We start from the raw sequence: 23882 nt of genomic DNA, 5'->3' as shown, positions 1-23882 counted from the left end.
ATGCAATGACATCCACCTCGCGGGTGGTCATGAGGACTCGAGAGGTATTGGGCACTGTCCACCACGGGCCTGCCCAGGCGGCAGGACTTGAGGCGTGGCCGGCCACGGTGGCTCTGTGCTGCCTGGGGGTGAGGCCCAGCCTTGGGGCACCTCGCTGGGGGTCTCTGTGGTGTGGCTTTTGCACCTCCCCACCCGCGGCCTGAGTCCTGTGTGCGCATCGTGTGTCGGCAGCTGGACAAGATTGAGGGCGTGTTCGAGCGGCCAAGCGACGAGGTCATCCGGGGGCTGTCCCAGGCCCTGCGGCAGGCGCTGGGCGTGTCACTCTTCGGCATCGACATCATCATCAACAACCAGACGGGGCAGCACGCCGTCATCGACATCAATGCCTTCCCAGGTGAGCCGTGGGGACCGGCGTCCTGGGTGGGTGACAGGCAGGTTTCATCCCTCGCTTTTCGTGGGGCCTGGTATAGATACAGCCCCCACTAAGCCTGAGCCCCACCTGCGAATGGTGTTACAGGGTGTTGGGGGAGCGAAGGAGTCCGTGCACCCCGCCAGGGAGTGTGCACAGTAGGCCCGCTCCACACACGCGTCCTTCCACCTGCCTCGCCCGACCCTGTGCCATCAGCATTGGCCCTCATTAGCCAAATCTCAGCCGACCCCTGGGCCCTCGTAGATTTAAAGAGCTGAAAGGATGCTGGAGGGCATAGAGCCCCACAGGTTACATGTTGGGTACCGAGGCCCTCAGAGAAAATACCCAGGCCACACTGCAGGCTGGTGGCAGGGCTGTCCTCCTTCCCACCCGGAGCGACAGTGCTCCCTGGGGCTGGGCGCCTGCCTCCTGTTGTCTCCTGGAGCCCTGAGCTGGCAGAAGCACATGCTGGGCCCTTATGGCCTGCTAGCGTGACCGGCTCTGCCGAGTGCCCCTCAGATCTCGCCTCAGCGAGGGGCTCAGTGGGAGACACCACCCTGTGGGAGGTGCTCGGCGGGTGTTTGCAGGGTGTGAGGAAGCCCTCACGCACAGGGGGCATTTGTGCCGCATGAGGCCGTGGGCCGGATGCTGGACGCGTGTGTCACGTGTCCGGTCCCCCACCCTCCTCCCCGTACGCCTCGGACAGCATGCAAGTCAGGCCCAGCCAGCAGCACAGCTCGCAGCCAAGGAAGTCGGGTCTCAGAGGAGCCGCTGGCTCCTTCAGTCATTCAGTTGACATTTATCAAGGGCCCAGGGACCGGGATGCAGCATGAGCACAGCTTTCGGGGCCTTGCCCTCAAGAGGGAGAATGGGGGTGCTTGGGGATCCTGCACGAGGCGGCGACATCCGAGCCAAGCAGCAAGGAGGGAGGGAGCCTGTCCGTGTGTCCCCCTCCCCGCCCCCATGAGGGCGTCCTGGGCATTCGGAGGAGGGACAGTCACTGTGAGCCCGCAGGGATGGCGGCTTCTCCCAGGGAGGCCCAGAGGGGCCGGGCATGGATGGGGCCCGAAGCCTCCTGGAGTGTGGGGCCGAGCCTGGCGGGTGCTGGTGAGGGAAGGCCCGAGAGCAAGGCGTGACACTCGGGGCCCCCGAGGAGGCGGTGTCCGCCTCGCAGAGACAGAGGAGATGGTGTTTGCGTAGCCTGGTCCCGAGCTGGTCTTCACAGTGCTAGTTCATCTCTCAGCCGTGTCTCCAGGTGGACGTGGAGCTGCGGGGACCGCGAGCAGATCTGAGGGGCCTTCCCCGGCCTCCCGTCCGCCCCAGGCCTGGAAGCCACACCAGGAAGCGCACCCGCCAGCCCTCCTCTGGGACCGCAGGGCGGTTGCTGAGGGACCAGCTCGTGTCCCTGGTGTTGGCCTGACGCGATCTCCACTCTCCTCCCCGCTCGTGTCTCTACCTGGAAACCCAGCAACGCACCTGCTGGTGGCCTCCGAGGGGCCCAGGTCGCCGTGGCCTTCCCCCAGCCCCACAGCTGAGCGAAGCCCCGTCCTGGGCGGGGCGGGGGGGGTTGGTTGGCACCACATGGTCTTCAAGGCACAGGCGGGACCAGGGGGCCTGGTGCAGGTCCTGGCTCTGCCACTTAGGAGTTCGTGTCCTCATCTGTAAAATGGGGTGCCCCGAGGGCCCCTCTCCCTCGGGCTGTAAGGATTCCGTGAGCGGGGCCACTGCTTTGTGACCCTGGACGGACACCAGCCTGGATCCTTGTCACCCTCTCCGTGCTCGTGCTCAGCAGTCACACGTCTGCCTGGTGACGGCTTTGTTTGTTTGTGGCTTGTTTTTTTTAACATCTTATTTTTTTCTTTTCCCTCTCTCTCTTCTGGTAACCACTAGCCCATTGTCCACGTCCATGAGTCTCTGTTTGTCCTGTTTATTTGTTGCTTTTAGGTTTATATCCCACAAATGTGATATCATGTGGTTTTCAACCTTTTCTGTCTGGCATATTTTGCTTAGTATGATTATTTCGAGGTCCATCCATGTTGTTGCAAGCGGCATGTTTGTGTTTTTTTGGTCTTTGAGGCCAGTTACTTAACTCGCTTTGTCTTGTTTTTTCATCCGTACCATGGGGACAGCGCTGAGGAGAGTAGGTGAGGGGATGCTGTGCGCGTGGAAGCACCACGCATGACCCCCCACTTCCCCCTGTTTTAATTTTCCTACGGGGACCTCTCCTTCCCCTTCTCAGCCTTGGGCTCCCTCAAAACCACAAATAAGAGTCAGAACAAATGAGGCAGCCCTGCCCCGTGCTGGACAGGCACCCGCCCCCCCCATTCCCGAACCTCCGTTCTCACCGGCGTGTGCTGGCTGCTGCGAAGCCCGTCCTGAGGGGTACGAGGGTGTCAGTCACCTCAGCACCAGGCCCGTGCTGGTGGTGGGGTCGTAGCCGTGCGGAGCGGGGCGTGGAAGGCGCCCGGAGCCCCTCCCAGAGCAGGCACACTGGTCCTTGCCGGGGACGCACGTCCTGTCCTGAGCTCATTCTCGCAACGGCGCGCCTGGTTCTCATCCCTCCAAGTCGATCCCAGCGGGTGGGGGCACCCACCCTGCGTCACATTGCTTTGGAAACAGTTTTCGGGAGTCAGCAGAATCCTTGCCCTGAATCCTCCCCCTGCTCGGTGGGCGGCTCCCGGAGACTCATCTGCTGATGTGTGATTTGCGTCCGTGCTGGGAGCGCAGGCCCCAGGCGGGCTCCGGCAGCTCCTGTCCAGGGGAGCTGCCCCCGCTTCGTTAGGGGCAGTGGACGTCAGCGTGCGGTGGCCTCATCTCCAGGGAGCCCAGTTTCTGCCTTTTGGCTTCGGTGCTCAGAGCACGTGGCACAAGCAGTACCCCGCGGGTATCTCGGGGGACAGGAGGACTCCGGTTCCGGAAGCAGCTGCTGTTGCTCAGGCGTCACCCTCATTCCAGTCCACCTGGTGGTGCCCGCTGGAGCGTCCCCGGACACATGAAGGAGTTGAGGCCGGGCCACATGGCAGCGAGGGGTGTTTGTGACTCAGAATGTGAGGAGTGGGCCTTCGGTGCCGCCACCTCCAGTCACGCCACACCCCTGCTCGATGGCATCGTCCCACGTTGGGGAGGTGATGAAGGAGCCGCTGAAGCTGCGCCCGAGGCGGGCAGCGTGGCGGATATTTGCTCATCAGCAAGTTCTCCAGCTTCTCACACTCTGGGGGCAGCGAATTCAAGCACCAGCCCCAGGGGGCCGCGTGCACCCTGCTTTGAGTCCAGGCCGTGACTTCTCTCGGCCCTCCTGGGCCTCCGTTTTCTCTGTAAATCACGAAAGCCCCCACCTTGGGTCTGGGGGTCCCTTAGTCCCCACGTCCCCATCTCTGTCCCATGCCCAGGGCCCACCTCCACGTCACCTGGCTGAGCACCCCGCGCTGTCTGTCTGTCCTCCCTGCAGGCTACGAGGGTGTAAGCGAGTTCTTCACAGACCTCCTGAACCACATCGCCACCGTCCTGCAGGGCCAGAGCGCAGCCACAGCGGCCGCGGGGGACGCGGCGCCACTGCGGCACAGCAGGCTCCTGGCGGAGCAGGCGGACAGCCTGGCGGGNTGTGTGTGTGTTTGCGGTGTGTGTGCGAGTGTGTGTGCACATTCATGTCTGTTGGTCTCGATGGCTGCTATGGACCAGGCCTTGGGGACCCCTGGAGGGGGCCACCCCTGGTCAGGCTCTTGGCACTGAACAGAGCAAATGGACGGTTCCCCTTCTCTCTTCTCCAAGCCCCGCCTCCCAGGCGTGCCCCTGAGCCGTTCCCCCTTCCACGGCCGCCTCGCCGCCTCGCAGCTTCGTGAGGGGTGGGGCCTGAGACCACCAGGCATGCAGCTGTCCATCCCGAAAGCGTGAGCCAAGGAGCGAGAGGCTGCAGCTGCCGTTTCCTTGGGTTCCATGCCTGCTGCCCGCTCATGGAAGGGAAGGACAAGAATGCTTCCCAGGGGACACCAAGGCCCTGGGTTGCTACCTCTCTCCACGTCCAACTCCCAGGAGTCCACCTGGCCCCTCGCCACGTGTCACATGCGGCCCTACAAGGGAGCCTCCTTCCCTGACCAGGCTCTGCTGCTCTCCGGGCCCTGGGAGGAGGCTGCCCGGTCAGGGGGCCCCGGGCTGATCCCACCTGTGCCAAGGATTCATGCCATGACTTTGGGCAAATCATTCCGAGAGTCATCGGACCTCTATGTCCTCGTCTCTGATGGGCATTTGAGACCAGAGAACTCTGAAGGGTGGGCTTGACGCCTCAGCCCCTGCCACGCAGCCTCCTGCTCTGCGAAGGCAACCGGACGAGTCTTCCCTTAGCATCAGGGCGGTTTGGGGCCCCCTTCCCACGCAGATGGAGGCTGCCCGTACATTTCACTCATGTCCACACCTGTCCAGTCCACTGTTTCCCAGTGGCCAGTCCACCCCTCCCGTATTCACTGCAAGCCCCAAGCACTGAGCCAGCCAGATGCTAGGGAGCAGAGCAGCATCCCCAGAGGTGAGAAAGCAGGATACCCCGTCCCCAATTAGAGTCACCCAGCCCCTCCCTGGTGGCAGCAGACGGACCACCAGCTGATTGTCATATCCCGAGGTCCAGGCAGGTTGTTAGCCCCCTTTTCAGAGAAGAGGGGCAGTGAGGGGCTTTGTCCTGGGATAGTGAGCACTGGTGAGATGCAGAGGAACCCCTGAGCATGATCTCGTGTCTTAAGATTCCGTTTCACTTGAGAAAGAGGAAAAGACCTATGGACTGTCCTGAGTGGTCCAGGGGGAATGGCCCGAGAGAGGCTGCAGAGCTGGGCGCCTGGAGGTACCTCCAGGCCTGGCTCAGCGGGGTGTGGGGGGGTGGATGCCAGCAGAACTCCCGACTGTCCTGGACGCTGAGGTCCGGCCGACTAACCGTGTTTACACGACTTGAGTGTTGAATCCCGATTATAATGTCTGTACCGTCACCTTTCCTTGTCTGTCCCCGTGGGGACACAGGAGAGCGTGGCGGGCCTCTTGCACTGCTTTGTCTCTAAAATAAACTACTGAAATCAAACTGCATTTCACGTGTTTGCCCAGTGTTGCTAAAAGCGTGTCATTCCCCAGTCTTTTAATAAAATGGCTACCTTTTTGAATGAAATCCCAATCCCAGTGTGCCTCAAGGACAGGCCAGGGCCCCTTGCCACACCATGTTCCTGTGTGATGTGTTGCCCGTCAGGCTTGCACATGTTTAAGAGTCCAGGCCCCGGTGATGTGGTGTGGTTGCATTTTCCAGGAGTGGGGACCGAGAGGGGCAGTTTAGTTTCATAAAGGCCGGGAGCTGCCAGGTGGTGAGAAGGGGGCCAGCCGCACTCAGGGTGTGTGGAAGCGTCTCCCCTGGGCTGGGGATCACTGTGCAGCAGTAGCGTCTCTGAAGGGGTTTAGGGACTGTCAGGTAGCCTGGTGGAGAGGAACTGGACAGTGGTGAGGCACCAATGAGCACTCCCTGCCCGCATGACTCCCCCTAATGTGACTTGGGTGCACACTGACCTATTTGGGTCCCCAGACACTGTAGAGTTGGTTTCCCCTTAAGTCTCGTCACTGGCCGTGGGGGTTGCATCAGGGTTGCAAAGACCCACACTTAGCCTTTGCAGCCTTTTCCCCAGGGCAGGTGTGCTCCTTGGGAGCAGTCTCTGGGACCTTCAAGGGCTCATGGAAAGGGTCTGCGTCCATGGTAACAGGCATGCAGGTGTGGTGGCCAGAGTCAGTCCTGCTGGCTTCATGACAGAAAGGTGGGACTCTTGTTCCCAAGCCTTTCTTTACCAGTTGGTGGGCACATTGGGGTCTGGGACCCTGCAGCATCTGTCTTGGTGGTGGCAAGTGGCAGAGCCACGTTTTGGCTGAGGCCTTTGGGTAGGTTCTGAGGGTCACGTGCGAGGTCTCTGTCCTGGGTGGCCAGCCTGGAGCAGAGGCCCTGGGCCAATTTCTGCTTGCAGATGGTTTGATTATATAATGATGGGGTTCCCACAAGCACTAAGCCCCAGCTGAGTGCAGGCCTTGGATGTCTGTCGTCATGTATGGAGCCCAGGGGAGCCTCCCAAAGGAGGATTTGTGCTGTTGGCATCATGGAGGGGTCAGAGTTTGCAGTGTCTGGCAGGTCAGGCTGGGCCTGAAGCCACTCAACATCACCTGCAGGAGGCAGACCCAGCTGATGTCCTGAGGGGTCAGCTGGACATCCTTGAAGTGTGCCCACCTATGCTTTTAATCCTGTCCATGAAGGTGGAAACCTTGAAAATGATTTCCTCTCTACCCAGAGGACTGCCGAGTGGGCTTTATGGGAGGTTGAAGGACCTTGGCAGGAAACTGTAGTTTTCAAGCCAACTGAAAAGCAGCTGTTGTCTGTCCTTGACCTATCCTGGAAGACTGGCCCTCGGCTTGGCTCACACTGGCCGCTGGCAGCAGAAAGACATTGAATGGATTCATTGATGTGTCTGGGGGTTGCATCTGCCCTCTGTCCTCTATCCCCTAGAGACCAATCCTTCACCCGATGAGATCCCCAACAGCCCCACTCCTCAGGCCACAGCTCAAGGGCCCCCGAGCTACAGGCACCTTGAGCTGGGTGCTGACTACGGCAGGAGCATGGACCCTGCCCGTGGCTCAGCACGAAGCAAAGAAAGCGCACGGGTCCTTGACAGATGTCCTGGGCTTCTCCCTCGGTCAGCCGGGCCACACCCTGAAACTGCACACACCAACCCTGCCTGTGCCTGAGTTTGAGGTGATGCACACATACGCACGTGCGCGTGCACACGCATGCACACTGTTGTGAGGGGAGCTAGCTTCTCACAGAAGGCCCGGGCCCTCGTCCTTCCAATCTGCGCCCCACCAGACCTGTGGGACCTTTTCCAGAAGTGGCCGCATATTTCTTCTTTACTTCAAGAGTTGTCCAAGGCCTGGTGTCCTGGAGGGACTGGACTGTTCCTTGGCACCACCTGGCCTCCTCTAAGGCTTTGAATGGGGTCAGGCCCCTCTGAATTCAGTGTGCTTTCTCTCAAAAGGCTTCTCGCTTAGGGATGTCACCATGTTGGCAGTTCCGGGTCTGTGCCGACACCTGTGCTTTGTGAAAAATGCTGTTCGCCTCAAGCAAGTTCATGAGCAGCGTTTACCAGAACCCCAGGCTGGCTGTTGCTTACTCTGTGCCTATATATACACATAATGCCTCTACGAACAAATATACAATATGTAAAAGCATGGCTTCTGTAAAACGCCAAGAACCTTTACCCACTGGCTCTTTTGAATTGGTTGCATGTTTGTTCCGTGAGCATAGGACAGTGCAGGTGGCTGTCTTTGGGATGGGTTACTTCAGGGACAAGATGCCCCGTGTTCTCTGCTAACTAGTGCTGGTAGTGGATGTTTGGCACCTCACCGACTAGTGGAAAACAGTGTTGCGTTTGTTTCTGTAACTGTTGGGGTTGGAGTATAAACCTGTTTCTCTGAAACGTGAAGAAATAAACACCTTTTCAGAGCACCGGGTCCTCGGACGGTGTCCTGCGCTCCGGGGGCTGGGCATCAGCAGCAGTGAACAGCCCCCTCGCTGGCCTCACCCGAGAGGCCTAGACTTGCTGAGACCCCTCCCCTCAAACAACTCATGTCATCGTCATGGTTTTCTGATCCAGGCTGTTTGGGCCCCTTGAATCCCCATCGTGATCTGGTGAGGTGATAGCAAATATTCCCCCCATTTTATAGGTGAGGAAACTGAGGCTCCAGGAGAACCAGAAACACTTGACCAAGCTGTGCAGCTAGGCCGGGGATCCCAGCTCCAGTCCGATGTCAAAACCCACGTTCACGGGCGGTGGCCTTCTCCGAAGCCAGGGCTTATCCTGGCCATGTCTGCATGCCTAGGCCTATGCGATCCACACCAGCCCCTCACAAGTGTTTGCTGAACGACTGGTTGACACTGATGCTCAGCTGGTCCATGCTAGTCCAGCGCACCAGCCCGGTCCCTTCTGGTCGTGTAATCCTGCTGTCACCATGGCTCAGTGTTGCAGGCATTACGCCTGCCTGTGACTGATGAGTCCTTTCACCTTGTGAGCCTGTGTCATCATCCTCAGACCTGAGACTGAGACGTGCCGTGTTCTCGTCAACCACTGCAAGAACTTCGGATGCCCCAGAGTCCCGTGCACGTACCAGGTCAGAGGGTGGGCAGATTTACGCCGAGGGGGCCTGTGGCCTCGGTGGCTGGCACTCCCCCAGGCCTGTCAGGGCCTCTTCCCAGCACCACAGGGAGCAGAGGCTGTTTCCCAAACTGGCCCAGCTCAGGTGTGGCTGGGATACGGCAAAGAGGGGAGAAGGAACCGGGGAGCCCTTTGCATGTGTCACTTAATCCCTACACACTTTGAAGCAGATGTCAGCACCCCATTTTACAGATGTGAAAAATGACGCTTGGAGGTTCAAAGCCACTTGCCCGAGGTCCCATGGCCAGGAAGTGGCCCAGAAAGGAGTTGCCCCAAGGGGACTGGACCGCCCCTTGTCCCTTTCCCTGAATCCCATCCATCATGCCCTACTCTGAGCCAAGATGGGTGAAGTTTAAAGAAACAGGAAAGAGCCCAGAGCAGATTTATTTTTCCTTTGATACATTTTGTACAGAATATTACAGTCAGGAGTTCTCAGCTTTCACCAAAAGATCAGAAAGTTATTGCAGTTGTGTCCAATAGCTCTGAAACTTCTAGAAAGCTTCCTGTGTTCAGAGAGAGGATAATCTTTTAAAGTCATAGGGTCTGCCCTGCAGAGGGGCGTCCTGGGGTCAAGAGCAGGAGGGAAGGAGCGTGGGGGCAGCAGGGAGGCCTGGGCTCGGGCAGGCTGGGGCCACCTCCCTACTGGAAGCAGCGCCCAGGCTGGCTGGCCAGGACCTGCACAGGGGACAACAGAGCCAGGACCGCAGGGCACCTCGAGGCCCTGGCTGGTGGGGCCGGCCGGCGCCTCAGCCCTGCCGTAGGGCCTGCAGCTGGCGGGCCACCTTCTCCAGCTCTGCCTCGATGGCCGACAGGCTCTCCAGCTCCTGGTCCTAGGAGAGAATATCGAGGGTCATACAGGGACCGGCCAAGGGGGCCTACGCCAGCACCGTGGAGTATGCGGCCAGACTCGCTGAGTGGCCTTAGACACGTGGCTTCGCCTCTCTGAGCCTCAGGGGTCTCTGCATACGGGGACAGCGATGCTGCCCTACTGGGCTGCTCTGAGTATTGTTCCCTGACCCCATACTGCCCCTCGCAGCCTCTTATCGGGCCTGCTGCCTCCCGAATGGCTCCAGGCAGGTACCTGGAAAATGAAACCTCTGGTGCCCCTTAGAGTTCTTTCCAGCACCCCCCACCCCAGGCCCAGGCTATGACGATGGCTGCCAGGGCGCGGCCAGGCCTGGGTTTCCTGTCTGCCGCAGACCGCCCTATCTGAGTGGCCACGAGCCTGTGACACAGGTTGGAGGTTATGAGAGCTGCCCTGGGCCTCGATCCCTGGTCCCAGTCAGAGGGGAGCTCTGGTCGGCAGGGTGGTGCCGGGGCACATTCTGTGAGCCCTGTTCTGTGCCCTGGCCTCTGGAAGCTTCCAGCCCCCCAGGGCTGGGACCGATGCCCATGAGTGCATGCCCTCGGACTCAGAACGGGAGTCGGGGAGGACCACTCCCCGGCCCAACTGGAACAGCTGGACAAGGGTTGCTATGGAAATAGGGACCCCAGAGCCCTCTGTCTTGGAGTTTAGCCCCTGGCATGAGTTCTGTGATGCTGGGGCCGCTTTCTGAGAAGACCCTCGGGCTGGGTGGAGGAGGCCCACGTGACTCAGGTCTCCATTTCCTCTGCTCTGCAGTCCAGGGCTCCCTCTGCCCGTGGACCAGGGAAGCTGGCGGGCGCCTCAGGGCACCTCGCTCTACAGCTTCAGTGGGTGGGGAAGGAGGTGATCAAAGGTGCCCAGCCTTGTGCTGCGTTCAAAAGCTAGGGAAGGGGGGCAAGCTGCTGTTTCCTGTAGCCCCGTTTCCTCAGAGTCCTGAGGACACGGGCACATGATCTCTTCTAGCTCCACCTGCCAAGAAAGAGCCATCTTCCTCTCAGGCCGCCGAGCCCCTGGTCCCAACCCAGAGAGGGTTGGAGATCCAAGGAAGGAGCCACATCCTCTTCTGGGCGGGCAGAGAAGACACCTGGGACCTTGGACCTGGGGCCAGGGTCCTAGCCCCCTATATGGCCCGGATTCCCATCTGGGCACTGATGCTTGAACCACAGACACTGCCCCCCGCCCCTCTCCCCCCACCAAGGCCTCCTCTAGCTCCAAGGTTGCATTGCCAGCCTGCCAGGGACCCCAGATCCCACATCATCCCCCGCTGTGGGGCTACATCTCTAAATCCCATTGAGCTTCCCAAGTCTGGGCACGGCCAGGTTTTCAAAGCTTGCAAGTGTTCCGGTTATGATAATGAGGTGAGCAGAAAGGACTCCTTACCCCCATTTCACAAATGGGGGAACCGCTAGGACTCAGAGAAGGGGTGACCTGCCCGAGGCCACACAGCTAGGAGGCAGAACCCAGGTTTTCCCCTGCTTCCCCCACCCAGTCGCCACCAGGCCAGTGGTCCAGGGGGCCCTGCCCCTGCCCCCTCTGCCACTGAGGGTGGGAGGCAGGGCCTGAACTTGGGAGAGGAGGGTGTGCCTGAGCTGTCTGGGGTCCAGGAGGGGACCTGGCTGGACCAATTGCAGAGTCTTCCCAGGACACCACGTCCCCTCCTCTCGTGCCCTCCCGGCTCTTGGGGTCAGTGGTGCCCTGGGCTTGGATCCCCCAGGCAGCAGTGGCCAGTCCCTGCTGGGTCCTTCGGTCTCCAAGCTCTTTCCCTCCAGAGCTCCAAGCTCCACTGTCATTCCCTCGTCCTGCTCCCGAACCCACAGAGGCTCCATGTTGCCTGTAGGACAGAGTCCCCAGCCAGAGCCTCCAGGGACCGGCCCATCGTACCACCCCTCCAGCTTCCACGCGCTGATTTGGTCACTTTGGGTCTCCTGTCTGCCTGCCCACCCGCTTCACTGGGCGCCCTCTGCGAGCCGGGGCTCACTCGCCTCCCAGTCCGACGCGCCCTTTCCCCCACCCTTTCCCAGCTCTGCCCCAAACCCAGGCCTCCGGGGGGGACGTCTGAGGGCCCCCTGTCAGAGTGCCTCTCCAGTGCCAGACCCCGAGGGGACCATGGCCGCTCCCTGGGGCAGGGGCCGCATGTGGGTGCGGCCGCCCCGCAGCCGGGCCCACCGCCTCGGGGCCTGGCCCGGGGCTGCCTCCCGCCCCACACCAACCTCCGGCCTGCGGTTGGCGCTGCCCTCCTCCTCCTTCTTCTCCTCGGGGTAGCTGCGCACCGGGAGGGGCGGGCCCGCCTCAGCGCTGTCCTCGGGGGAGGACGGGCTCCAGCCCTGTGGCAGCGGCATCCCTGGGCCCCCGAAGTCGTAGGTCTGGGCGCGGAAGGAGAGCTTCATGGAGCGGTCAGGGTCCTCCTCCTCGTCCTCTCGCTCCAGCCGCTTCTCGGCCCTCAGCTCCTTGGCCAGCTTGACATCTTCCCACTCCTTGGCGAGCTGCTCCTCCGCCTCCTGCTCCAGCTTCCTGCTCTTCTCGCCCCGGAAGGGGCCTCGAGAGGCCCTTGCCGTCTCCTCGTCCTCCTGCCTTGACCTCGTGCGCTTCCCCTTCCCCTTGGGGGGCTGAGAAAGCTCAGCCCCAGTCTTCCTGGCTCCATCCACGGCCAGAGCCTCAGACCAACCTGGAGCAGGTGGTGGACAAGAGCAGATGAGGGAGGGAGGGCCACCTTCCCCAGTCCCTGCCACTCCCCAGGGACCTCTCTGTGGCCACCGTTGGACCACAGACCCTGCACCTGTAGCTCAGCTTCTCCACAATGGATTCTGCTTAGAGGGAAAAAGCCATCTTGACACCAGGCTTTGCAAGGCCCCTTCAAAGCTCAGACGAGTGGGTTGGCTGGAGCCAGCCTCTTCCTTTAGCCCTCTCACCCCAGAAGCCGCTGACTCAAGGGTCACTTAGCTATGCAGAGAGGAAAGACTCTGACAAGCCCTTTATGAGGAGCCAGGGTCCCTCTTAAACCCTGGTGAAAGCTGACAACTGTTCCCAGACAAGCCTGTTTCTGCCTGTCATGCTGTCCCTCTATTCCCAAAGCCTCAGTGGTGCCCCCATTTGTGCAATGCAGGTAAGGAGTCCCACCTACCCTGTGAAGCCCATCTAACTTCCTGGGGTGGGGAAGAGGGGCTATGTGGAGTAGTGGAGATGCATGGTTTTGGAGTTGGACAAACCTGGGATGGGATCTCAGCTTTTACTACGAATTAGCTGCGTGACCTTGAGAAAATTACTTAACCTCTCTGAGCCTGTTTCCTATCTGAAAATGGAGATAATACCTATTTTGGGGTGGTTGTGAAGGTGGAATGAGATTATGGGTACGGTGCCCCTCCCATCTGTTCCCTTCTCTCCTACAAATTTGTCGAGGTCTCAGACATCATACATACTCTCACCCCTCTGAGTCTCCTTGTGGCCGAGGCTCGGGTGGGCGTTAAGGACTGTGGCGGGGCCTTTCTCCTCCGGGGCGGCCTTCTCTCCAGCCTCTGCATCCTCCTCCTCCTCTTCTTTCTTCGCCTGCTGCCCTCGCTCTGCACCCAGGCCCTTCTCTCCGTCCACCAGGCCCTGGGAAGGGCCCTCACTGTCCTCCTTGGCTTGTGGGCTCGGGTGTTTCTGGCTGGGGAGGCTGGCTGGAGGGCGGGTCTTGGCGGCCTCCTCTCCCGCTGGGTCCTGGCTGTCCTCCTCAACCTCGGCCCCCTGCCCGGGCTCTGGGGAGGCCTGAGGCCTGGCTCCGTCCATGTTTTCACCATTCTTCTCCACCTCACTGGAATCCCCTCTTTTCTCCTCAGCATCCTTGGAGGATGCCACTTCTGTCCCCTCTACAGAAACAAGAGAGCAAAGTCAGACCCCAAGGACCAGGCTGCATGCGGGGTCTCCCCAGAGCCCAATTTCAGATCTTCTTCACTGTACATCTTCACCCCCAGCCCAAGACCGCCGTGATAGTTAGAGTTACCCTTTCAGCATCTGGGCTTGACGTGATCACAACCGGATTGTATTTCTTTCTTTGTAATTCTACCTCTTAAAGAAGGATTCGATTTAAAAAAAAAAAAAGACCTTGAAAATTACCCCAGAAAGTAGAGCCCTGAATTGAAAGTTAAGACATCAGCTGAATCACTGTGTGATCTTGGGCAAGTCCCTTAACTTCTCCGTGTAAGAGGCATCGTTACTGTGACTTCATTCTCCCCCCCACATGGGGCTTTTCTGTCTTGAGTATCTGGTGAAAATGCCCAAGTCCTCAGTATTTGCAGAGTTTCATTAAAAGGAATTTTCTTTAGATTAGTGGTTACCAGAGGGTAGGGGGCGGAGGAGGAAGGGGGAGGTAGATGGGGTAAAGGGGGTCAAATATATGGTCACAGAAAGAAATCTAACTATGGGTGGTGAACACATGGTGTAAAAATATATATGCCTTACTGTTAAAGTGTAGAGCTGAAACTTACTGGATTTAGTTAACCATTGTCACCATAAAAAATTAATTAAAATAAAATAAAAAAAAATAAAAGACATTTTCTTGTGGCTGCGTTGAAGAGAGCCTTTTAACTAGCGAAAGTCCTTCCCGTCACTAGAATGGTGACTGTTGAACAAAGCAGTGCCTGGTACATCCGACTCTTTGACCGCAGGTGTAAGTGCTTCCATCCTGTTTACAGAAACTCAAACGGATTCTCAGGAAGGTGAGGAGACCTGTCTGTGCTCACACAGTCTGTAGGCCGCAGGGCTGAGGCTTGAATCCGAGCTTCGAATGCCAAGTACGGAGTGCTCTTTGCACTGACACATGGCTGCTTCCCTTATTAAAAATTACACACACACACACACACAAACCCCCGCTGCTCTCCCGCCCGCAGCCCATGGCAGACATCCACAGCCATCCAGATACTTTCCCATGGGCCAGCATGTGGGATGCTGTGGCCCACGCATCCACTAGGGTGACAGCCCAGGCCAACATGGGGGCACCTGGGCCACGGGGCAAGCATCCTCTCTCAACCCCAGATGGAAAACCACTGAGATCCGGGCTCCTGGAGTGTCAGGGACCAATCGGGGGCTTCGGAGTGAGACAGAACCAGATTCACATCTCCGGTTACACCTTGGACAAGGTACTTCTCTGAGCCTCAGTTTTCCCGCTTTGTAAATGGAAGGAAATAATAGCTACCTTACAGGGTGTAAAGGAGGGACCCCTGACTCCCAGAAACCCTCAGTCTATCGTAACCACGGTCATCGTCCCCTCCCTCCCCTGGTCTCCAGAGTGGCCGGCACTGACCCTTTAGCTCGGCCTGGTCGTTCTGCTTCTCAAGAACCTCTGAGAGTTCTTCCTCAAAACTGCTCGGTTTCTTCGGCTGCTGCGCCCTCTCCTTGGCACCTGGTATGAGAGCAGGAGAAAAAGTCCCATTTGGTCTGAGCCGGCACATTTATCTACGAGATATTCCTCACCTGTACACTGGCACATCATGTTCCAGCCCTGCCCGATGAGAGACTGAGGGAGTGAGAGCCACAGGATGGGGGGGCGGTTGGTTGTTCCTGCCCCTCCCAGCTGGGGCCCATCAGGTGGCCACGCCACCTCTCCAGACGCAGTTTCTCACCTAGGTAATGAGAACAAGCCTTGCCTGCTGCCTCACAGAGCAACAAAGGCTCAGAGGGAGCAAAAGGCCCCAGGGGTGGAGGCGGAGAGTGGGGGCCCCTCAGGACCTGGCTGGTAGCTAAGGGACTCTGCAGCAGGAGGTAACAGTGACTGTCCCCTCTGGGAAACCCCTGCTTGCCCTGAACCCCATAAATCCAGGCCCTTGGGAGAAAGCCAAGCATGTGCCCACATCCAAGCCCAGGGTTGGCACCTGCTGCCATGATCCTTCTCCCTGCATCAGCCTGAGGCTGCTGCTATCCCCACCGGTGCCTAGTTCCTGGCGATGGTCCCTTACCCAGGCCAGTTCGCAGCTGGTGATTTTTTTTCCCCCATGATGGGAGTTCGAAGAATGGCCAAAGGAGCCTCACACAGTGGTTGTGAGCAAGGGAGTATACCCAGAAGAAAGAGACTCCTTCTGCCACCTAGTCTCGAATGTGCCTCACTGCAATGGCTAAAGTCCTGAGACCATGGAGTATTAAGAGAGCTGCATCTCATCTTGGCAGGTCCCTAACTCACAGTGTGACCTTGACACTCAACCTCTCTGGGCCTTGATCTCTTTAACAATATTGGTGGCGTGTTGGAACAGGCGGCGCGGAGAACCCACCTTTCCACTCTCTAACTGAAAGGAAATCAATGAATTTCGAAGAGACACAGGACCTGCTTGACCTTCCACCCTGATTTCCTGCCTCTCAGTCACTGGAATTCACCCAGATTCATGTGCAGTGGCTGGAAATACCTTGGAGAACAAGGTCTTGGAGCTCTTTCAGCAAATTCTGATGGCGCAGGATTGAGAGGATCCGTTCATCTGCAATGAAGGAGAGTCATTATGGGTCATTTCCAGAGGACAGCTGAGGAAGAGATTGCCATCAATATTTTCAGCTGAGCACAGGACTTTATTCTGGAAACTCAAAGCCTGGGTGGCAGCAGCAAGATTGGGTCTCGAGATAACACTTGTGAAATGACCTCCTGTCCAAGGTGTCAGTCAGTTTACCACATCAGAAAGGTCAGCCCCTGTCCCAGCACCCAGACCCTGGCTGAGAGATGGCAGCCCCGAGGCGAGGTAGGGGTGTCTCCAAACACAGCACATCTCCCCATCGCCAGGCCTTGGCTGTGCTGTCTACTCTACCTGGAGTATTTTTTCATCATTTTTCTACCTGTTGGTTTCCAACTTTTCTCTTAACGCCCAACCCCAACGTTAACGTTGGCTCCATCCAAAAGCTGGTCAAACTCGACCGCCTGCTTGGCAAAGCTTTGTCCTTCTCATGCCCACCCACAGTGCTTCTTTATTCATCGGATATCTATAGGGTATCTACCAGCAGCTGTTCCTGGCACTGGGGATAAAGCACACAAAATCCTTGCCCACAGGGAGCCACGTTCTGGTGGCTTGCTGTTCCAGCCCTGATTTGAACCCTAGCTGATTGTATTCATATTTGTCCCCTCTGCTAGTCTGTAAGCTCCAGGTGCACAGAGCCTCTGATCCTTTCACCTTCCTGTACCACTCAGACTGCAGCGCACACCTGGACAAGGCAGGTACTTGGTCAGTGACTGTCGAATTAAATTTTTGATTCCATCAAAAGCCATACACCCATGTCCTAGCCTCCCAGTCCAGCAGGCAGCAGCCCCTCACCCCCAACCTGACCCATACCTCCTCGGAGTGTCTCGAAACACTCCTTGCTCACAGGCATGGGGCTGGGCTTGGAGAGCGTGTCAGAGATGACCTCAACGATGCACTTCATCACCTGGGAAGAGAGCGGGGCAGGTTGGGGCTGGTTTGGGCATGGGAGTCAGCCTCTGGAGGCTCCAGTGCAAATTTCTAATGAGGACATAAGGGCATTTGCTTCTGTCTTCAGGAGTCCATGGATGCCTGGCTCAGGGGCACAGCTCTGCTTTCTCAGCCAGACAATAATAGCAACGGTAAAAGAAAACCTGTACATGGTGCTTATCATGGGCCAGGCACTCCAATCTCCTCACTAGAAGGAGCCCCTCTAAGGTGGGGGTGAGGGGCATCAGACATATGTCTTGCACAAGTACTTTAGTCGTGCAGATGTGCAAAAGGTCAGCTATCTCCAGGAAGCCTTTCTGAGCCACCTGGAGGAGAGCTTAGACCTTCCCTGGCTCCACCCTGTCCGGAAAAAAGACTTGGATCACTGTCTCCCAACATCCACGGTGTTGTCACATGCAGGGAGCGACAGCTTCACCATCTGGGTCCGTATTCATTCAGCGAATGAATCTGCCGGCTGGAGATGGGCACACATCACCTGCCTCTGGGTGTCCATCCCAGGCCAGCAGCCACCATATCTCTGAAAGTCTTGTCCACTGCCCCCAGCAGGGTGCTGTGGATAATCAGGCATGTGATAATTGAAGGTGGTGCCAACTGTAGTGTGGTTTCCTACCTGTGTTGTCTTGGGTCTATAACTTGACCTATCTGAGCCTCGGTTTCCTTATTTGTAAAATGGGAGTGAGAAGAACGTCCCAACTCCCCTCCTAGGGTGATAAGGCACAGATTGGAAAACACTCGATAAAGCATGAAGTGCCACACACACCCAGGGAAGAATACACAGCTCCCAACCTGCTTCAGCTGCCTAGAGCAGAGGAGCAGGAGGTGCCAGACGTGCATCAGGCAGTGCTGGTAGGGAGTGAGGGGGTGGAAGGCTGTGTGTATGGGATGCCACGGCAACCCGTCCAAGGATCCAGGATGGCAAACTGGCAAACAAGTTCTACAGTTGTCACAGCATCCTGGGATGGAACATTCAGGTCTTAACCAACTGTTCTGGTGCCCCTAACTCCTGGCTCCTGGGCACAATGTGGTAACCAAAATGTCTCCCATAAGGGACCTGGCAAGGAGGGCCCAGCAGCCTGTCCCCTGTACCTCCCTGCAACCCCAGACCTTCACTGGGAATATCAGATAACCACCAGTCCAAGAGGGTGGATTCTGAGAAGAGGAATTGTTTATGAGTCCTAAGAACAATGGGGAGATCAAGAAGGGAAGCTCTAGAAATAAAAGTGCCCATTTACTGAGGACCTACTACGTACCAGGCACCTCACATCTATGATTCCTACTTCTCACAACTCCCCTCGAGAGAAATATTACTACAGATGGGGAAAAGGGAAGCTCAGAGAAGGTGAGGAATTTCCCCAAGATCACACAGCTACAATTAATGGTAGAGGTTTAAATACAGGCCTATCTACAACTAAAGAATAGAAAATATGACAGAGCAAGTTGAGGTTAAAATTGCTTTGATGCTTTGGGTTTTAACCATAACCTTTCTGGAATGGAAGAAAATGGCTCCTGGAAAGGTGAGGAGTAGAAATTCTTTGACTCTCAAGTGGCGGTATCTGTGAGCACCAGAGACTAGAAAACAGCCTCAGCTCAGATATGAATGAATTTCAAGTGTACGCCCAACATGGAGTGTCTCTTGCTGGCTACAGAACCCCACTCCAATGTCTCCTAAGTCCCTTTCCTGGGTGACATACACCCTCTGCGCTAACTGGCTGGGACCCTGGGTGCAGAAGCCATGACCGAGAATGTTTTTAAATGTGTCCCTTTGGGAAAGCTGGGATTTGAGTGCCTGTGGGGTGTGTTGTTGTATGGGGTGGGGAGGGGTATTGCTGGCAGAGCCTTGGGGGGAGGGGAAAAGCCAAGGGGGAGGCCGGAGTCAGGCAGGTGAAGAACATTCTCAAAGGTCTGTGGACAACCACAGAGAAGTCACCCCCAACAGTTCTTGGTGAGCATGCCAGATTTGAAATGTTCAAGACAGTGGGCCTGGCACCTCAGCCTAGCAGGCAAGACACGGGCCCCATCAAGTGCACACTCAGCTCAGAGGAAGCTGGGAAAGTCCCCACAGCAGGATGGCAGGACAATCAAACAGTCTTTGATATCTTCTTTTGCAAGCTGTCCCCAGGCTCAGCAGCCGCAGTGCTGGCTTTTGGCTTTATGCCAAACTCACTCTGCAGCTGCCCAAGAACTGGCTGTGAGGCAGCCGCGAGGGCCTCCTATCCCCCATTCTGGGGCATCCCCGCATCTCTTCTTACCTCGGTGTCTCTTTTATCCATAGGGGTGTTCACAGGGAGGGCAATGACTGAGAAGAAAGAGAGAGAGCTTGGGTCACTCCTCTGTTCTGAGGGGAGGGCCCAGCGCTTCCTGACCGGATTCATTGGGGGCCTGTTCACCTCCTTGCTCTCCCTCAAAACTGCCCCCACCCAAATGAGATGCTGGGGGTGATTTCGTTTCTCTTCCCCGGCTGCTGCCCCCAGGGGGTGTCTCCCAGAGGCTGCACCGAAAGCCTTAGCCCTTCCCTTTGGGAAAGCTCCTGCTCAGGAGGCAGCATGGGAGCTGAAGGCAAATGTGAAAACAAGGCCGAGGGCTGAACGGGGTTGGGGTGGGGGGAGAATGCAGGGAGAGGGAGAGATCGCAGAGTCGAGGAAAAAGAGATGGAGGAGGGGGATTGTGAGAGATGATGCTGAGAGGTAGACGTCAAGAACAGAAAGACGGCGCAGAGCGGGAGAATGGAAAAGGGAGAGAGGCGAGAGGGGGAGCCAGCGGCAGCCCTCCCATCTCCCCCAATGACCTTGGCCAGCCATGGCGTGGGGCCGGCGCTGGTCCTGATGCAGCCCAGACACGAGTGGAGCCCAGGGTACCCTGCCTCATAGGGTCGGGAGTCGTGCCCAGAGTCCGGTCTGCGGATTTTGGGCTGAGGACACTTTGTGGGGTTAGGAGGGAGGCGGGGGGCGCTGTCCGCGGTGCTGAAAACTCGCCGTGCCCGAGGGGAGCTATGGAGCGGCGCGCCGCGCCGCGCCGCGCCGCGCGGTGCCTGGACTTCAGGGCAGGCAGGACAAGAGCCGGCAAGGGCGGGCAGGGGCGCCCAGAGCCCTCTCCCCCGAGACTCCGCGCTCGCTCACCTTGCCCGGCGCAGAGCAGAAGTGCCAGGACAGCGGCGGAGCGCATGACGAAGCCGGAGCGCCGAGCAGATGGCGGTCTGGGGCTGGGCACAGCGGGCACCCGGGAGAGGGGTGGCTGGACTGGCGGGGCGGGGCGGGCGACCGCGGCGTCGGCGCGGGGATGGGGAGGTCTCTGTGTGCGTCCGTCTGTCGGTCCGCCCACCAGCCTTACTGCACTGAGTTCGGACACTGCAGCAGCAGCAGCAACAGCAGGGGCAGCGCTCGCGCGCGGGGCTTATATATCCCCCAACCCCGGAAATGACGTCATCCGGCCGCCCCTGCCCCCGTCCCCACCCCTCTGGGGGTCCGGCCGCAGTTACCTCCACTCCCAGCCTCACCTCTTTTGCCTCTGGCCCCCGCCGCTCACAGCTCGTGTGTCAGGTTACGAGGCGGGTATCTGGCTTCCGGGAGGTGGCAGGGAGGACTTGGCTGATCTTCCACTCCTCGACGGCTCCACTGACTTGCTGTGTGTCCGTGGGCAAGTCACTCCCGGTCTCTGGGCCTCGGGTTTCTTCCATGTGCGCTGAGGCCCCTTCCATTCCTAGCGCACCACTCCATGCTCCCTCTGCCCGGGGCTTTCCCCCTGATCTCAGGCTGGAAATGTGCTCACCATTCAGGGCTCACTCAAATATCTAGGAGGCCCTAGAGAGGCCTCCTGACTCCCTGTCTGCATAAGGCCTCCCTCTTGTGACCCAGTTTTGCACCTTTACGATTTATGATTGTCCTGTATATATGTATTGATTTATTTGAATAATGTTTAGTCTCCATTGCTTTCAGAGCGTTGAGCATGGCACCTGACACAGAGCAAACGCACTTAATAGATAACTGCTGAATATATCGACTGGAAGTTCAACCAGTGCAGGAGTGAATCCTGGGTTTTGGCCATTGTTGGACAGCTTTTCTGGGGGTGGTGAGAAAGAGACAGGAGACGATTCTTGATATCAAACCAAATAGGAGTCCTTGTAACTTCTCATTAGCTTTAGTTCAACCCCTTAGGATCACTTTCTTGCTGCTGGTAACCCATCGTGTATTTGAGAACAGCTCTCACCACTTCCTAAGTGTTCTCGAAACTTGGGTGTTTCGTGGGTAAGGTTGGTTTCTTAGTTTGTTTTGCTCTGCCCTGGGGCTCTCATGCTCAGCTACATTGCTTCTCTCAACCTGGGGAGCACCTTGGAAACCCTTTGCCACCTGACCCCAATGTCATAGTGAAACTAATATCGGAGCTACTGTTTGGCATCAGTTGGCATTGTCCAGAGCCCCTCCTTCTTCCTGGGGACCGCCCCCATCTCCTGCTGCTCTTTCCTACTTCCTGCCCCACACCTGTGCCCACCTCTAAAAGGGAACCTGGCAGGAGCTCAGATGAAATGGTATTTTTCATGCATTTATTCATTTCTTCAACGATTTGTTGAGCACCTACTATGTGCTTAGAACACTTACAACATCACTCAGCTGTTGTAGGTGCTGAAGATGCCGCAGTAAACAAAATGGACAAAAGCCTGGTTCTTGTGGAGTTTACATTCTAAAGGATGAAGACAGACAATAAGGAAAGAAGTAAAATGCACAGTATGTGAGTTGGGGACAAGTGCTATGGACACAAATGAAGCAGGAAGGGGAGTGGGAATACTGGGGGAGAGGGTGTGTATTTTAAATAGAGTGGATCTGAAGAGTTCTTACCCATGAGGGGACATTTCAGCAAAGACATGAAGTTAGTGAGAGAGAGGAGTTGCACGTGTCCAGAGGAAGAGGCCGCCAGGTGGAGGGAACAGCAAATGCAAATGTCTGAGGCAGGAATGTACCTAGCGTGTTCAAGGGATAGCAAAGAGATAGAGTGGGGAGGACCTGGAATGTGTAGCTGCACAGTAACATGTGATCCATCTAAAAAACTTAGACATGCGCAGAAATGCACCTGTACTCATGCCAGCCAGAGATAAGCGCTGATAACTTTAAAGTACAGATTCTGTAGCCTTTGTTGGGGTGGCTCCCTGCATAAGGGGTAGTTCCCAGTGAAAGGCTCAGCTGAGCACTGAAAGAATAAGAGCCTCGGGCCCTTCGGAGTGTACTGCCCAGATTCGCAGCATGCTTCCTCTCCAGCATCCTACCACAAAGATGTACCCAGGTCGTCAAAACAGCGGTCCACCGCAACTTATCGTGTGCCACAATTTGCAATACACAGATAAGTTTCCTATTTTTGTTGTTGCTGTTATAAAGAACAATCTTGGACGCAAACCTCTGCAGCGTTTACAGTGATTTCCTTTAATAGTGGGTGAACTCCGTGGCCTAAGAAAATGGACATTTTTAAGGCACTTGATATATATTGCCCAACTGCCATGAAGAAAGTTGAACCATTTCCCAAGCTGAGTGGCCTTTTTTCTTGGGGAGTTTCAGAGCCCCTGCCACCTTCCCAGGAGCACTAGTTCTCCAGGAGCCTAGTTCTGTTTGTCCTGAAACTGAGCATAACCAGCTAGCAAAAATGTCCCAAGCTAGACTTTCCAAGTGACAATGCCATTAACTAGTGTTTGCACCATGCTTTATAGCTGTTCAAAATGTTCCATCGTTGACCCTGTATGGCACCCTGATTTTGATTCTGCTTTGCAGGTTTTAGAAACTGCAGGGACTCAGGATGTTAAAGTGAGCACCCAAGGTACCATACGGCAAGTGAATGGGAAAGTTGGACCTAGACTTTGTTTTGCTGAAATGCCCCATGTTTTCCACCGTCTCGCGACTTCTCGTGTGCTGTCACCTCTCTCTGGAATGCCTCCCAATTACCATCCCACTCCCCCCACCCCCCAAGTCCTGACAAACTTCCGTAACTTTCAGGACTTGAGGTAATTGGTTACTTCTCTGCCTCCGCAACACTTATTTGAGCATTTATCACAGAAGGTTGAAATTATTTGCTTTTACATTCTTCTATCTCATTACACTTGGAGTTCCTTGGCATTTGGTCTGCATCCCGCCCATCTTGGGACTTCATTTCCTGGCATAGTGCTGGGCACGTGATAGGCACCATGGATAAATGAAAGAAGGAAGAAACTTGCATCCCTTGATCCCATCTTTGGGCTTTGGGCTGGATGAGTTAGGTAAGGATAAGCTTCTGGAACAAAAGACCCTAAAATTCAGTAGGATAAGATGGGATCTTATTTCTCTCACACACAACAATCCAGACTAATGGGATGGCTCAGTATAAGATTTCCATATTTGTTACTGAGCCGGCTACTCCAGTTGCCACCATTTCTCAATCATCACATAGAGGGCAAAGGGTAGTTGGAGGTCAAGCATCTTCTTCGTAAGGATGAGATGGCTCACTTGCATGCATTGCTTCTCACAACCCATTGGCTAGAACTCAGGCACAGGGACATACTTAGTTGTAAGGGAGGCGTGGCAGCCACTGAGGATGGTTCTCATTCCTAAAGAAAGAGGGGTTACTGGAGGACAACGAGCATTCTCTACTACACAACCCATGGGGAGGATGACAACAAGTAACCCTGTGGAAAACTTATTATGAACCAGGCACTGTTCTAAGAGTTTTACATTACAGCCCTATGAGGTAGTTGCCATTATTATTATTACACTTGTTTACAGATGGAGTTTTACAGATGGAGTTCTACAAGAGAATTAAGCTCAAAAACCCTAAGGCAGTCATCCTATGTAATGAATTCATGTCTCCTCCATGCATCTAGAATAGTACTAATTATGCACCATCCTTGGGAGAATTGAGAAAATCATCGCTCACATAATTTCTGTGTTGTTTGATTCTGATGAGGAACCCTGCCTGTGTGGCGTCATTGATAGGTACCTTTCTAGGTGCCAGGAACTGAGTTTGATGTT

At 56.5% G+C, this 23882-nt stretch overlaps 2 protein-coding genes across 7 annotated transcripts in view; one reads left to right on the top strand and one right to left on the bottom strand.

The window, feature by feature from the left end:
* The window catches only part of ITPK1 (inositol-tetrakisphosphate 1-kinase), a 140594-nt gene extending 135124 nt beyond the window's left edge, over positions 1-5470 (top strand). For all 3 annotated transcript variants that reach the window (XM_039884064.1, XM_039884067.1, XM_039884065.1), the window contains 2 exons: positions 232-394; positions 3858-5470. In XM_039884064.1, the coding sequence (XP_039739998.1) occupies positions 232-394; positions 3858-4138 (444 nt within the window). In that variant the 3' untranslated portion in view covers positions 4139-5470. The remainder of the gene's footprint in view (positions 1-231; positions 395-3857) is intronic.
* Positions 5471-8997: 3527 nt separating this feature from the next.
* On the bottom strand, positions 8998-20178 carry CHGA (chromogranin A). Of its 4 annotated transcripts, none has more exons than XM_039884062.1 (8): positions 20019-20178; positions 19152-19198; positions 16765-16858; positions 15856-15924; positions 14763-14861; positions 12901-13329; positions 11695-12149; positions 8998-9449 (listed from the first exon to the last, which is right to left on the bottom strand). In XM_039884062.1, exons 1-8 carry the CDS (start codon positions 20062-20064, stop codon positions 9366-9368), a joined length of 1323 nt encoding a protein of 440 aa, XP_039739996.1. In that variant the 5' UTR covers positions 20065-20178; the 3' UTR covers positions 8998-9365. The 4 variants fall into 4 exon arrangements, with proteins under 4 accessions (XP_039739996.1, XP_039739997.1, XP_039739994.1 ...); XM_039884063.1 differs by having other exon boundaries at positions 12907-13329; XM_039884060.1 differs by lacking the exon at positions 8998-9449 and having other exon boundaries at positions 11131-12149.
* Between the last annotated feature and the right edge of the window lie 3704 nt (positions 20179-23882).

Source organism: Pteropus medius, unplaced genomic scaffold, assembly GCF_902729225.1.
Source record: "Pteropus medius unplaced genomic scaffold, Ma_sr-lr_union100, whole genome shotgun sequence".
Classification (NCBI taxonomy): Eukaryota; Metazoa; Chordata; class Mammalia; order Chiroptera; family Pteropodidae; genus Pteropus; species Pteropus medius.
This window is presented reverse-complemented; position numbering and strand designations above follow the sequence as displayed.